This window comes from Ascaphus truei, chromosome 1 (assembly GCF_040206685.1).
Source record: "Ascaphus truei isolate aAscTru1 chromosome 1, aAscTru1.hap1, whole genome shotgun sequence".
In the NCBI taxonomy this organism is placed as follows: domain Eukaryota; kingdom Metazoa; phylum Chordata; class Amphibia; order Anura; family Ascaphidae; genus Ascaphus; species Ascaphus truei.
Genome location: NC_134483.1, coordinates 435,114,643 through 435,131,363, shown reverse-complemented (window position 1 = coordinate 435,131,363; position 16,721 = coordinate 435,114,643). Strand labels below are relative to the sequence as shown.

The window sequence follows — 16,721 nt, the reverse complement described above, 5'->3', positions numbered from 1 at the left end:
AAGTGCACTTTAGAAGCGCTTTGTCACACTTCGGAGCTACAAAACCGGCCGCTAAATCTGGTGCTTTCTAGATAGATACAGCTAGATCAAGTTGGGGTTATTCCCTTAAGAAAAGCCTTGAATAACACTAGAAGTACAAGTTCTGCCTTCTTTGAACACAGAGAGAGCTTTTTATTGTATTATGTTTTCTATGTTGAAACTTTAGGGATAAGGTGAGGACTTTTTAAAATGGGTTAGTGCCTTATACCACCGCGCTATGGCAGTTCTCAGAAAGGGCAGATATACATCCGACCCCCTCTATATTTGCAAAGGCACAAGGTGTCCATTATATATTATTATTTTTGCCTTGTTAATTGAAGCTTTAGCATCTACAATAAGATTGAATCCAGATATAATGGGTATTAAGACTAGCGAAAAAAATATAAAGCCTCCCCCAGCAACAGCCTTTGTACATCGGGTGGTGCGAAGCCTCTGTGCATCAGGCGGCAGGGGACTAGAGGAGGCAGGACAAGCGGCAGCCTCTGAGTATCGGGAAGTGGGGAAGGGGCCTTGATATGTTGCAGGAAGGTACAGGGGGGAAAGGGGCCTTGATGCAGGTGGGGGGTGGAAGAGGCCTTAATACAGCGAGGATAGTGGTAGATCCATGAATCAGTTAACAGGGAGAGTAGATGGACCACTGCACCCCCTTAGTTGCTTTTCTTTCAGTCTCTTGTCAAGCTCCTCCCTTCCTGCAGCGCTGAGGAAGTGATGGAGTAGGAGGGAGATGCCCAATCCTAATACATCATATTCTCTCCTCTGCTTAGACACTCAACAGCAGCAGCTTGAAAGCAGCCTGACCCTCATTCTGACAACATAATAAACAGAATTTGAGATGTTTTGATGATGAGAGAGTTAACTAGTCTAGCTAACAATAAATAAAATACATTCTTGAAAGTTTGGTATTTATAGCTTAATACTTACTGTACATTCTCCAATAGAAATACGAATGGAAGATTTTGTTAACTGGCATGCGTTTGGTGAATGGGTTTCCTGCTGTCTTGGCTGGAGTGATTAATTTGTAATGGCCATTGGGGGTATGCGGGGGACATTGGGGGTATGCGGGGGACATTGGGGGTAAGTGGCGACTATTGGGGCTATGCGGGGCCATTGGGGATATGCGGGGGACATTGGGGGTAAGCGGCGGACATCGGGGGCACTCTGGCTGTCATGAAGAGAGAAAACGTGCTCAGACAGGCGGGGGAGGAGGAAAAGCACTGTTCAGGGAGCCGGACGCAGGGTAAGCTCCTGCAGCAACATGAACCCGCCTCCGGCTTTTTTTTCTCCAGCGCGCGGGGAAAATTCAGCGTGAGCGGGGAAATTTAAACAGCAGCCCAATTGCCAAGGAGCAATTTCGAGTCGCCCCAGGCGACCGGGTTTGTCGAACACTGCTTATAGTAAGCCAGTTCGATGATTCACCAGTATGCTGACTTGGAAACCTACTGGAAAAAGATATTTAAACCATGCAGCTTTATTTAGCCCATCTGTTTCTAATGATTTTATAACATTTATAAAAAATATGCAATTGGAAGTATTTAAGTATTATTGAGTAGTTGATGAATTTGTCGTGTTTAAATTTCTGTAAGATCGAGAAATATATGTAGCTACACATAATGTAGTTTGACATTGTAATGCACAATGGGAATTGTCATTTGTTAAAAAACCTGCCGCCTTGTCCTACAACAAACACCATACAATATTTGTAGAACCCAGTCACTAGATTGGACTAGATAAGTGGTTTTCAACCTTTTTTGGTTAAGGAACCCTAGAATTATATTATGAAATTCTGGAAACCCCAACACTCCCCCTCACAATCCCCCTCTTTCACTTCCTCCCTTACACTCCCTCCTCTCTCTTCCACCTCACTCCTACACCACTCTCACACTCACCCCACCACCCCTAACAATCTTACCTTGGGGGTGAGGAGGTCTCCAGTGCTGTGCCTGTCCGAGTACTCCACGCCTCCCTCCCTCTGGTTGGACCCAACTTCTGACGCCGACAGGAGGGAGAGGATTGCAATGACCGCTGGAGGAGCCGCCAGCTGCCGCTAGGGAGCCGGTGGGACAGTTTTCCCAGCTCTCCCTCCGCCGGCCGCGGAACCCCAGTTGAAAATCCCTGGATTAGATCAATGTAGTCCTTATGTTGCCACTAGTAAACGCAAAGCCACATTCACATTTTGTTATGGGTAGGACTGAAAAATAAAACTTTAATACGTTATTGTTCTAGAACTAAGCAACTATTGAGCTCACAATGTGGCCGTAAATTAACTTATTTGCTTTGTTTTGCATTCAGATAACTTCCTTGTTTGTGACAAATCATTTTTTTGTTTAATAACAATTGGCTGCTTAATTCTGCAGGTTAGCATCTTTACCATAATATACCAAGATGGGGAAGCCATTGCCCTAGCATCATCTGTTGACAGGAAAAACAATATTGACCCAGTGGATAAAAGATACCAAATCTATCAATATTATATGGACCAAGTGACTTTAATATATATATATTTTTTTTTATTTCAGGGAATGTGAAGTTTTTTGCAAAAACCATGCTGCCCCGTTTGCTAAAGTAATTACTTTTCACAAGAAGGAGCCATTTGATTTGGAAGCATTTTACACATGCCCACATGAGGTGCCTTATCCTGATCCCAGACTAGGTAAATTCAATCATTCTTAAACATTGACTTTCAAACACTGAAACTAATTGAAAAATTGATTTAACACTGCACAGCAGAGTACATGTGGGCTGCAACATTATGAAGAAAGTGGAACTATTTACTTTGATCTATCGCAGCAGCTAATGGCCCATATTCAGTAAGCAGTCTTCTGCCATAAGAAACTTTACAGGCCCATTGACTTGAATAGAAGACTGTTAAGTAACTATGGCTCAATATATCCACAGTTGACTACAGTAAAGCCATAAACATTTTTTATTTTGTTGTGATCAACGAGCCACAAAAATGAGTGGTTTCTATGTCCTCATACGTAGACAATGTCTTGTTGAAATGCTTGTCAGTCTGCCTCTTTCATGTTCCATGAGTCGCATGCAGCGATTCCATTCAGCTGAGCCCCTAGTATGTAGCTTTTCTTCTTTAGAAAGTGATCAATTACCTAGTGTGACAGGGTGAATAAAAGCCACCAGCCATATGCCTGGCAGACCTATGTGTAGGTCTGCAGTGCAACAGTGAGGAGGTTAACTTTCAGCTGAGTTAATTAGTCTGATCCCTGCTGCCTCATCAAGATGTTTGTAAACTCCCAGGCTGTACACACATGCAGGCTAGCTGGTCAGGAGACAGGAGTGAAATACTGAAGTAAGATTACTGCTACAAGGTCTGTTTTCAAAGTACATGTTTGATGAACTGTCTGTGTCCTGCATGCTGAAAAGAAGCGGTCTTGTTTTTCTACGCTGAAGAGAAGCTATTTTGTTTTTGTATGCTGACAAGAAGCTGTTTTGTTTTTGTGTGCTGTAATTTTTAAGGCTCAATAAATAAGCCTTATCAAGAAAACCCGCGTGTGGTTGCATGTACCCTGCAACACCTAGGCTTACGGTATTTACACCCTTTAAGGTACACAAATTTCATCTTTAATGTTAAAGCAGCAATTCCGCCATTATTTTAATTTTTTTTTTATCAAGATTAAAACCAGGGGTTCCCCCAGAGGTGATCTGCTCTATTGTCAGCTCTGAGGAGCTCCCTGGTTCCTGTAATACAGTTTCCATTGCACATGCACTTCCCCCATCATTTTGTTTTTTAAATGGAGCCCGACCACAAAGTCATCCATTGCAGCTTCTTATTGGCTCCGCTTGTTTCCCCAGAATAGGAGGGATGATACTAGCACATAAAATTGGAAGTATGTTGGGGACGGGAGGATTCCCAGAGCTGAAAATAACATGGTTTAGCTCCGGTTTTGATCCTACTAAAATGAAAAAAAAATAAACGAGCAGCCGGGATTGCTGCTGTAACTGTAATGTTTGGAAAGGTCTTTATAATGTGTTCTTCCACATATTTACTGTGCTGTATGGATAACGTACATAAAAAATAGAAAAACATTTGAATAATTCTGTAGATTTTATAACTGTATAACACATTGAACAAATATGGGTAAATCTTGATGGTTTAACCCTACGGTAATCATGTAGAATAATAGTATGTAAATGAATATCCTTTATAGGGCTCTTCCGTATTCAAAATGTTGTCCCGCAAGCTGATGGCGATAGCTCAAAGGTGAAGGTTAAAGTGCATATCAACGTTCATGGCATATTCAGTTTGTCTAGTGCTACAATGATAGAGACACAAAGGGGAGAAGGAGACCACGGTGATCTGTCCCCAATGGAAACTGAACCGCCAAGCAAGATTGACACCACACCAGTGGAGCAGGTACTATCACATTAAATATTTGCAATGTGGGGCGATAAGGTTAGATTGAAAACATCAAAACAGGAAACCCAAAACATGTTTTATATTTTCATTCTTACATAAAGGAATCCATTTTTAACGGTTTTGGGTGGTGGTGACATTACTTGTGAGAAACTTGCTGCAAAGTGCACAAATCAAAAAAGTGAAAATAATATAGTGTACACTTTATAAAGTAATTCAGGAAATGTTGCTTGAGCTTGGCTCATATGTCAGCCTACTTACTAGAGAGTAAAAATAATAAAGCCAACCAGTCAAAGGTTAGTGTGTGTCTTCTTAAGGCTATTTCTCCTTGTAGTTCCCAGGGGTATATAGATACAAGTGTAGGCGTCCTCTCAGATGGATACATATAAGTATTACCTCAAAATAAGAAGAGAGACATAGGGGCTTATGCAGAGAGGATCGGAAAGGGAATTGCGCCATCTTCTGGCCAAAAAACTTGCCAGAAAACCTTTTAGTCAGGAGAAAATGGCGCGATTTTTTTAATCCGCCAGAACAGTTTTGTAAAGTGTAAAAGTCGCCACACTCGTGGCGAGAACCTGGATCTCGCCATGCTATTTTAGCGTGCAATGCCAGAAGGACCGAAGCGCTGGAACGCGCCATTCTGCCCTTTACTATGGCGTGTTCCAGGTAGCCAGGAAAACTTGGCTATTTTACTACCATCTGTTAAAAGAAGGTAAAGGTGCTTTCTGCATACGGCCATAATTTATCCCAAATTTGTGGATATTTCATTGCCGTTTTCCCTGTTAATCTCTATCCTCTCTGCATAAGTCCCATAGTGCGATCCAGCATAGACAAAGTTTAGTGAAAGTATATACGCATAATACTCACACTTTGTATATTTATCACAGACCATGAAATGAAAGGGTTAGGCAGCTGGGCTAGAGTCCTTGATGTTCTAGGGCTTCAGACGCTGTGCTGTTACGATCCGTCTCTCCCCTGGTTAATACCAGTGAACTCCTTCCACACCGACCCACTCGATCTTCACCTCGCCTTCGTCTCACGTCACTTCCGGACGCGTCTCACGTCACTTCCGGACGCGCTCACCTGATCCGGCAGTGTCAGATGTGAGTCAGTGTGGGATTCTCAGGTGTTCTACCTCCAGACGTCCCCCGGTTCACACTCTCTACGGGTTTCACAGCTCAAATGCTGGTTCATCAGGAGTATGTCCCACCCCTTTCCCAAACACTATTTAAAGACCTTCTCAATTAATTAGGGATTAAATGGGGGCAGATTAACATTTTATGCCATAAAATGCTGTTTAACATACAGAATAACACAATATTTTAATACATCTCAAAACAACACATAAGCAATTAAAAAGCCTTGTATAGATATAAATCAATATTAAACTAAAACACTTTAAATGTATAAATATATAGTGATTATTGAACAACATAAAAAACTATTGAAAAATATAAAGAAGTGGATGAGATAAAAGAGAAATTATTGCCTTTTGATAATACAGCAGAGTTTAAGAATATAGACAGAGAATTACAAAATAAATTAGACAAAGAGGAAAAATATACAGTATAAGCTTTATAAAAATGGAAAAGTTTAGAAGAGATGAGACCGGACTATAGTAAGGGGGAACAACGGAATTGGAATAAGAACAGGAGAGATGATCATCGTTTTTATAAACAGAGAGAGGAAAAAACGTTTTTAAATTTTTTAAGGGGAATCCTAGAAATCATTTCTTTAACAGGAATGATAATTATAATGATGCTAATGCATGTAGAATCCCCCACAGGAGTCCAAAATCTAGACCAGACCCAGCTGAGGCTTGTGAGAAAGAGAATATAAGCAAAGAGAGAATCCCAAAAGAAAGAGAAAAAACTTTAACAAGTACACATCCACCTAGAGAAAGCACTAAGGAGGATAGGTTTAGAGATAAAAAAAAATATTAGTCCTATCACCAGGTGAGGGTACTTCTTTCTGGTTCAAGGGCTTTTTTAGAAAAACCCAAGTCTTCAAATTTGTGGGGGACGGGAAACAGATTCCCTCCAACGAGGGAGAATGACCCAAAAGTAAGCTAAAAAAAAAGAATAAGAGCAACAAAAGAAAACGAGGGGGAAGAAAAAGGAAGGGAAAAGAAAAAAAATGTACAAATAATATCTTTAATTTGAGTAATGTAACACTAACAGAGGCACAAAATATAGTTATTATGAAGGGTTTGAGCTTTGCCCCAACATCAGCGCCAAACAGCTTTAACCTCTATTTAGATGCCAACAAATTTGTGAGGAAGCTCATGGTGAAAAGGTTTTTCCTGAGTAAAGACTCAGAATCTAGACTGAGTGGGACAGTTGATTCAGGTGGAGCAACAGCCAATGCTGAGGTTGATGAGGAGAATAAATGTATTCATTCCTCATTAAAATCAAAATCTACTATATTAAAGGTAATAATTTGGAAGTCTTTTATTTGGAAGTCTTTTATCAAATGATAATGAATGACTTTGAAAAAATGGTGAATAAGAAATCTGCTTTTAAACACAATATAACTAAAGTAGAGAGAGAAGCTTTAAAAGAGATTGTAGAAGTTGATAGACTAGTAATTAAACAATCTGATAAGGGGGGAGCGGTAGTTGTTATGGATAGAGAGAACTATCTGAAAGAATCCTTTAGATCAGGCCTGCACAACTCGTAATGTGAGAAGGGCCGAACTGCTCCAAGGAAAAAAAAATTGGGCCGCACGGGTAAAATCATCATCATCATCATCATCATCATCTCTCCTCCAGCACCTCATCATCATCAACATCCTCCTCATATCTCCCCCAGAACCCCTCATCATCATCCTCATATCTCCGCCAGAACCCCTCACTATCAACCTTTGCGATACTCCCCATCTATCTCTCATACCCCCATCTCTCCCACTCACCCACACACATAATACTCCCCCTCCACATCAAACACACAATACCCCCCTGCACAGCACATACATCACACCCCCCCTGCACCTCACATCCCTCTCCCCCCTTGCACCTCACATCGCTCTCCCCCCTTGCACCTCACATCACTCTCCCCCCTGCACATCACACCACTCTCCCCCTTGCACCTCACATCACTCTCCCCTTGCACCTCACATTACTCTCCCCCCTTGCACCTCACATCACTCTCCCCCTTGCACCTCAAATCACCCCCCTTGCACCTCAAATCACCCCCCTTGTACCTCAAATCACCCCCCATGCACCTCAAATCACCCCCCCCCCTTGCACCTCCAATGACCCCCCCCCTGCACCTCCCATCACCCATCACCCTCTCCCCCCTGCACCTCACATCACCCTCTCCCCCCTGCACCTCACATCACCCACAGGGCCGCCAACAGAAATCATGGGGCCTGGGATAAATGAAAGGAGCAGGGCTCTCCCCCCCCCCCCCGAACCCATAGCGCACCTACCACGAAAAAATATCTTTTAGCGCACAACTTTTACTTAACTGTTTTCTTATTGTGATACACAAAAAAACATTAAATCTCCCCCTCCTCAAACCTCACCCCTCCCCTCCTCATATCTCCCCCCTCCCTCTCCCTTCTCCCACCCTCTCTCCCTCCACCCACCCTCTCTCCCTTCTCCCCTCTCCCCCCCTCTCTCTCCCTTCTGCCCCTCCTCTCTTCCTTCTCCCCACTATCTCTCCCTTCTGCCCCCTCTCTCTCCCTTCCCCCCCCCCTCTCCCTTCTCCCCCTTTCTGCCTCCTCTCTCCCTTCTGCCTCCTCTCTCTCTCCCCCACCCCTTCTCCCCCCCTCTCTCCCTTCTGCCCCCCTCTCTCTCCCTTCTCCCTTCTGCCCCCCCCCCCCCGTCTCTCCCTTCTGCCCCTCTCTCTCTTTTCTGCCTCCTCTCTCTCCCCCCACCCCTTCTCCCCCACCACACCACTCCTTTTCCCCACCCCCCCCCCCACCAGCCCGTTTTTCACCCCCACCCCTGCACCAGCCCGTTTTTCACCCCCACCCCTGCACCAGCCCGTTTTACACCCCCACCCCTGCACCAGCCTGTTTTACACCCCCACCCCTGCACCAGCCTGTTTTTCACCCCTGCACCAGCCCGTTTTACACCCCCACCCCTGCACCAGCCCGTTTTTCACCCCCACCCCTGCACCAGCCCGTTTTACACCCCCACCCCTGCACCAGCCCGTTTTTCACCCCCTCCCCTGCACCAGCCCGTTTTTCACCCCCTCCCCTGCACCAGCCCGTTTTTCACCCCCTCCCCTGCACCAGCCCGTTTTTCACCTCCACCCCTGCACCAGCCCGTTTTTCACCCCCACCCCTGCACCAGCCCGTTTTTCACCCCCACCCCTGCACCAGCCCGTTTTTCACCCCCACCCTTGCACCAGCCCGTTTTTCACCCCCACCCCTGCACCAGCCCGTTTTTCACCCCCACCCCTGCACCAGCCCGTTTTTCACCCCCACCCCTGCACCAGCCCGTTTTTCACCCCCACCCCTGCACCAGCCCGTTTTTCACCCCCACCCCTGCACCAGCCCGTTTTTCACCCCCACCCCTGCACCAGCCCGTTTTTCACCCCCACCCCTGCACCAGCCCGTTTTTCACCCCCACCCCTGCACCAGCCCGACACACACACACACACACCATCCTCTCCCCGGTACTAAGCCCCGCCCCCGGCATGCTCTGACCTCCAACCCGCCACCCGGCATCCTGCTATTGAAAAAAAAAATACTCACGGCTGCCGCATCCTTCTCATGCTGCTGCCCCCACGCACCGCAAAACCCGGGGGCGTGGAGGGAGGGGGGTTTGATGAATCGCCGCCATTTTTTTTAACTTTTTTTTTTTTAAACTTTTTTTAAAAATTTATTTATTTAATTAATTAACTGGCGCCCGGCCGGAGTCACCGCGGGCCGCACAGAGAGGACAGGCGGGCCGCGGGCCGTATGTTGTGCAGGCCTGCTTTAGATTACTTAACGATGAAATGACATCTGAAATTGAAAAAGGTTCCCTCCACTGAATTTACAGCTGATTTGAAAGTATTACTAGAGAAAGATAAAGACATTGGTGTTTTAAATTCTAATGAATATCATTTTCTAATGAATAACAGACCTCAGATACCAATCTTCTACTTTCTACCGAAAGTTCATAAAAGCATAGAGAATCTCCGGGAAGGCCGATAATATCACGGATTGATTCACTAACTTCCAATTTGTCAGCCTACATCAATTCATTTCTGCAGGTTTATGTGAAAGGGCTCAAGTCATATATTAAAGACACAACCACCATTATTAATACACTTAATGAGTTAGAATGGAAAAAATAATATATAATTGTGGTAGTGGATGTAACATAATAATAGCATGTTCTTGTATAGCGCTGCTAGTTTTACGTTGCTCTTTACAGAGACATTTTGCAGGCACGAGTCCTTACCCAGTGGCGCTTACAATCTATGTTTTTGGTGCCTGAGGCACAGAGGGATAAAGTGACTTGCCCAAGGTCACAAGGAGTCGACACCAGGAATTGACCCTGGTTCCCCTGCTTCAAACTCAGTGCCAGTCAGTGTCTTTACTCACTAAGCTACTTACTCTCTGTCCCTTGTAATGTCTTTTTCAACTTACTGTGATGTATATCACCTTTTTCTTTCGTTATTGAAGATGTGATAGATTTGTGTCAGTCTTTATTTTTTGTTTCTAGCTATTGTTAATTTTCTTTCTAAGTGTATTTTACTAGATATTTTGCATGATATGCTTCTTTTTAGGCTTTATTTCTGCATCTCTTGGTTTTATCAATAGTTAGCTTTTCATGTATGCATACACAAAATGCTAATATTCATGTGTATGCTTTACTATGGACACACTCCCTGATCTTAAATATGCACGCAAAAATGTATTTTGTGGGGAAACACAAGAAATGAACTCCAAAATATTCAACATTTTGTTATTTGTCTATTGTTGACAGTTTTTTTTTGTTATTTGTTACTAATACATTTTTTAAGTTTTGTTTAGATTAAGTCTATGAGAGGAAAATTCAGTCACTTCTAATAGATTAAACAGCATACCAGTTCAAAATCAACAGAAGGCATAAAACTATAGAAGGCATAAATATAATTTTAAAGTAGTGGACTGCACTTTTAAAACTGCACCACTAGAGGTCACTATTTAGCTGTTTTTAGGTTTTCATATTTGGCATTGTTGTGGTAATCTAGTAGCAATAATGTAAAAATCATTAATCATTACTATGCCAAGGTTTCATACTCCACTCAATCTCGTTAACAATGAAGCCTACTCCACTGATTCTTCTATTATCTGTACCTCTGTACTAAAATTGGTGTCTGCTTTTGAGCTCAATGAGGATCTCTAGCCACCTTTAAGACCCCCCTTAAAACACACTTGCTTAAGGAACATACTTTGAGTAGCCAAAACTGAGGACGATCTTATCTTCTTACTTCACTAAGGCCAACAATATCCCATTTAATCTTTTCAAGTTTATCTTCCAGTTCTTACAATGCTGCTTTACTGGAGAGAGTCCAGCAGTTGTAGTTAAGGTTTATGTTTGGATGACGGATTTTGTTTAACCTCCGAGGATTCTTAGTACCCTCTGCCTTCATGTCTTCTTTTTGAATGCTGTCAAGTCCAGGAACACGCCAGCCTCTGGAGAATGAGGGCCATTGCATTTTGGTTTGTTCCATATTTAGGGGTTGAGACCTTACTTGTCTTGCCGATCTCATTTGCATTTTGGCAAGTACCATTCCCACTTTAGCCAGGTATATTGTACTAGATTTTGTAGTATGGTGGAAGCTACCAGCACAAGTGCCACTATATACCTTCCTGAACACCTATTGCCACCTGCCCACCACTTTGAGGCAGTGAGATAAGGATATCTATATATATAAAACTCAAAATCTGTTTGTCTCAGCAACCCTCCCGCCTGCCCCCGCAGTGACCTGCTGCCGATCAAAACTCCTGCCCGCCCCACCAGTCAGCCGCCGCCGAGCAAAACAACAGTGAGCCGCCGAGCAACCCTCCCGCCCGCCGGGGGGAGAGTGAGGGGTACTCCAGGGGACTCAGTGGGGACCGGAGCTGTGAACTGGGGGGGACCGTAGCTATGAAATGAATGGGGGGGGGGGATCGGAGCTGTGAACGGGGGGGGGCGGATCCATGTGAATGGGGGGACCGGATTGATGTGAACGGGGGAGAGAAAGAGGGGGGGAGAGACGGGAATGGGGGGTGGAGGGGGAGCGGATATTTATAAACATAAATCATGAAATGAAAAAGAGAGAAAAAAAGCGCACTCCCCTAGTGTATTATCTTATGATGCAGATGAAATAAAGTGTATTTAAATAAATGTAAGGTAGATAACACACTTACAAGAAATAAAGAGTAAAATTCACGTAAAGGTATCTTTACACACAGACTCCTGGTACAGATCAGCTGAGATGGATGGGGGAGACCTTTATGTTTACCCACTGAAAGCCAGTTGTCTTTAGACCTGCTGCTGGAACGCTCACACACAGCAGATATTACCGCAGACAGTCACAGTAAGAGCAGGCACAGTGGGAGATGGTAACGGTATCACCTCTTGCAGCTGATCAACACGAGGTGCCAGAGGCAATCTCAGTATACAGGAGTCCCTTAGTTAGCAGCGGAACACCACACACTACGTGCTTGCGCGATGATGTCACAGTTCTACGCGTTTCGAGTGTGACCCGTAGGCAGCGTGCTTTCTCTTATAGATTTTTTTCATTAGCCCTCAGCAAATGCTTGATAACTGCACTTCCTAAACACCCCCAAAAAAAATTCCTTAACCATACCCTGTTTCATTACTTCCTTATACTTTAAAACCTCCAGTCGACTCTTGCACAACTGACTTTCCCAACTCCCCTCCCTTCTTGACCCTTTGTAGTTGTTCTTTAATCTGTACATTCCACTAAAATAGCACTTTCAAAGGTCATCAACAAAATTTACATGGCAAAATCCATTCTCTCTTTATCCTCCTGGACCTCTTTTCAGTGTTTGACACTGTTGATTACTTCTTTCTCATCCTTGTACTGCATTGTATTGTCATCTGTGAGAAATGCCTTTTCTGGGTTTCCTCCTACCACACAAACTGATCTTTCTGCATCTCTTTAGCTAGTTCTTGCATGTTTTTTATTTTTAATGTATTTATTTATTTAAAAAAATGTTTTACCAGGAAGCAATAGATTGAGAATTACCTCTTGTTTTCAAGTATGACCTGGGTACAGAGCTATAATGACAATACATGGTTACGTTAAATGAACAGAGGTTATACATTTCATTTAAAGAAATTTTGTGGACAGCTAGAGATAATATATGTTTTGGGGGATTGTTAAAGAGCATTTAAAACATCAGCAAATAGTAGAAAATGTCTGACACCCTTTGGCTACCACCTTTTGGGAGACTCATGTGGTCTCACATCAAAGAGAGTCGTGAAGTGATTGCTTCCATCTGCTAACAGACTCACTCAGCAAAAATGCAGAGGGAGGGGGGAAAGGTGAAGAATTCCATGTTTTTCAAGCTGTGTCTGTCCTTTCTTGACAAAATTAACCCTGCCCACGCTGGTTTAGTAGAGAGGTGCAGTGAAGGGGGAGCATTCTAGTGAGACCTCTTGGGGAGACTTGTGTGGTTTCATATCACAGAGAGCCCTATCTATTGGTATCCCTTAACTTTTCTTTCTCTATACCCTATCCCTGAGTTATATACTAACTCATTTGGCTTTAGCTATCACATTTATACAGACAATACTCAAAAACATATGTGGAAATTATTTTATATTATCATTATTAATTGTTCACTGGGTTCACTATATAAATACTGGTCACTAATATTTTGAGTTTATTTATATATTATATTTTATACATAAGATTGATGCACTAGTACTTTGTTTGATTAATTAAGGAGCGCCCGATTACACACACTTTTTGCACTGGTTTACCTCTGTAGAAAACCTTTTCCCTTTAGACAAGTCCCATGTTGCTGATTTCTACTCAGCAATATCCTCTTGAATGTCACACCCACACCTAAAACTCAATATTGCTGAGACCGAGCCCTTGAGTTAGGTCCTATTCCACCCTTTGATATTACAGTGGATGGCACCGCCATTTATCTTGTCACACAGGGTTGTATCCTTGGTGTCATGTTTGAGTCCTTCCTATCCCCTTTTCTCACAAATCACTCCACTCTTGTCCATGCCCTCATCCTTTCTTGCTTGGACTACTAGGTGGGAATGGGTAGATACGCCATCCACAGCCACCAGGGCGCGTCTGGAGTGTAGGTTGTTAGAGGTAGTCGGGTCGGGTTGGAGAGGTACGGATCGTCGTTATACTTGCCAGGCTCTGGGTAGGAGAGGTCCGGATCTTTGGAGGTACTATTAGCCGTAGTCGGATTGGGGAGTGGAGAGTGGTCGCTGTCCGAGTGCTGAGGTCAGGGTTGGAGAGGTGTGACTCGTCAGAGATAGCCAGGGTCAGAAGTACTGTACAGAGGTGCGAAATCCAAAAGCAAAGCCAGGTCGGTACACAGAGCAAGGTTCAGCAAGGCAAGGCAAGACAAGATTGTGGAGGCAGAGATGAGGAGAACAGCAACGTAACAATAACTATGCTCAGCCGATGTGCCAGTGGATGAGAGGGGATGTATAAAAATCTTGTGTTTTCCTCACAGTAATGAGTTTACTGTGTCATGATTAAAACACACCTGATAATGTTCAAGAAGAGGTTTCCAAAAATGAAGGCCAAGTTGAATATTTTAACTGCTTTGAATTTCTGTGGTTTGCGGTAGATTGTAGTTTTTAATAAAACTTTTAGGAGAATTCAGTCTTTAACCATTTGGGTATTTGGGTGCCCCAAGACATAGCCACTACATCATGGGGTCTGGTACTCCAGGGGCCCTATGACGTACCTCCTGTTCCATTTCTGAGGAGCGGTCACGTGATCACGGTTTGCTGGTGGGGCCATGGCACTCTGGTGTTACGGCCCCTTTGGCAATAAAAGGGTTACATGGTGAAAGACTGGTAACTGTGCCGGCAACGCTCACTGTTGATATATTAAAGCAAAGGTCATGACAGTAATATTTTTAGGATGCATCAGTCGGAGATACTGTATGTACCATCTGTCATTTGCAGTTTTTTGGAATGACAAACAAAATCTGCTATTTCAATAAGACCTACTGGTTCTTCTGCCTAATTATGTATAATATAGCGTGTGTTAATATATTTTGAATATTTTAAAGTCTACTTTGCTTTCCTTTGTCACGCTCATAAACCTTTTGAAAGGAAATACATGTTTAATTGAAGATGATAAAATTGGAACTCTTCCATAGTTACAGTTTCTTATGCTGTATATTTTTTGTAGGATAAAATGTTGGCTAAGCAGGAGGCCGGGCAGAATAAAAGCCATGGTGAACAGCCGACTGAAGCTGGTGAGAGAGCTGGTGGAGCTTACACAAATGCTAAGGTCGGTAATAGATATGAGCAAAAAAAATTTTGATCCTAAATCTGGACCCACTAACTCAGGGTTGGCCAACCTGACTGGGAGTTGAAGCCAGAATGCACAAGTGTCGGTCAAAGGGCCACAATTAAAAAAAAATGTTAAATGGATTTTGACATACTGTAGCTATACAGTATACAGTATGTAAGCATTAATATACTACACACTTACAACAATCACAATTAGAGAAAGGAAAAAAATATGTGGGGGTATAAAATGCATCTCACAATATTAAGCCCCTATGTTTTGTCATTGTTATTCTGTGCAAAACAGTTTGTCATTTTGTAATTTCCACTCTCCCCTCCCCCACTGACACTCTCTCCCCACCACTGACACTCTCTCTCCCTTCCACTGACACTCTTTCTCCCCTCCCCCACTGACACTCTCGTCCCCACTGACACTCTCTCTCCCTTCCCCCACTGACTCTCCCTGACATTCTCTCCCCCGCCCCCCACTGACATTCTATCCCCTCCCCCACTGACACACTCTCTCCCCTCCCCCACTAACACTCTCTCCCCTCCCCCACTAACACTCTCTCCCCTCCCCCACTGACACTCTCTCCCTCCCCCACTGACACTTTCTCTTCCCTCCCCCACCGACACTTTTTCTCCCCTCCCCCACCGACACTTTCTCTCGCCTCCCCCACCGACTCTCTCCCCCCCGCCACTGACACACACTCTCCCCCCACTGACACACACTCTCCCCCCACTGACACACACTCTCCCCCCACTGACACACTCTTCCCCCACTGACACACTCTTCCCCCCCACTGACACACTCTCTCCCCCCACTGACACACTCTCTCCCCCCACTGACACACTCTCTCCCCCCACTGACACACTCTCTCCCCCCACTGACACACTCTCTCCCCCACTGACACACTCTCTCCCCCCCACTGACACACTCTCCCCCCACTGACACACTCTCTCCCCCCACTGACACACTCTCTCCCCCCACTGACACACTCTCTCCTCACTGACACTCTCTCGCCCCCACTGACACTCTCTCTACCTCACCCACTGACACTCTTCCCCCCCAATCCCTGACACTCTTCCCCCCCCCCACTGACACTCTCTCTCTCCCCAAGCATTGACACACTCTCTCCTCCCCACTGGCACTCTATTTCCCCTCCCCACTGACACTCTCTCTACCCTCCCCACTTGCACTCTCTCTCCCCACTGACACTCTCTCTCCCCCCATTGACACCCCCCCCCTCAGACACTCTTCCCCCCAACACACAATCTCCCCCCCTCACTGACTATTCCCCCCACCCCCTGACAATCTCCCTCTCTTACCACACTGGCACACGAAAACAGATACACACAGACAGACAGAAACACATACACAGCCTCACCTCTCTCCTGCCGCCCACGCTGCCTCCTTCTTCTTGGTGCCGCCCCCAGCCTCCTGAGAGCTCCTCCTGATTGGCTGCATTACTAAGCAGCAGCCAATCAGGATGAAAGAAACTGCCTTGTTCTCTCCCTGCTCAGGGAAAGACCCTGCATGTTAGAACACTGCATTAGGCCAACTAGACGGCTGCTGCCCCCACATTCTTCCTCCTTAAGCGGCCGCCTAGTTTGCCTAATGATTAAACTGACCATGTTTGTTTAATACATAAGTTTAGTCATCAGATAAAAGCAGTCTACTTTTAATTACAGTGTTTACTTGTCTACATTTACAGGATAATCCGTCAACATTGTCAGATAATCATGAGCATTCCCCACAATCCATAAAGGACAAAGTGCGAGCAAAGAGCATTGTGCTGCCTATTTTGCGTGAATTAAATAGACAACTGGGGTGGGACCTTCTCGGCAGCTATATGGAAAATGAGGTAACTTTTTTTTAAA

At 44.5% G+C, this 16,721-nt stretch overlaps 1 protein-coding gene across 6 annotated transcripts in view; it reads left to right on the top strand.

Moving 5' to 3' along the window:
* The window catches only part of HSPA4L (heat shock protein family A (Hsp70) member 4 like), a 100,313-nt gene that overhangs the window by 57,182 nt on the left and 26,410 nt on the right, over positions 1 to 16,721 (top strand). For all 6 annotated transcript variants that reach the window (XM_075615522.1, XM_075615519.1, XM_075615517.1 and 3 more), the window contains 4 exons: positions 2,556 to 2,689; positions 4,203 to 4,408; positions 14,740 to 14,841; positions 16,556 to 16,705. In XM_075615522.1, coding sequence (XP_075471637.1) covers positions 2,556 to 2,689; positions 4,203 to 4,408; positions 14,740 to 14,841; positions 16,556 to 16,705 — 592 coding nt within the window. The remainder of the gene's footprint in view (positions 1 to 2,555; positions 2,690 to 4,202; positions 4,409 to 14,739; positions 14,842 to 16,555; positions 16,706 to 16,721) is intronic.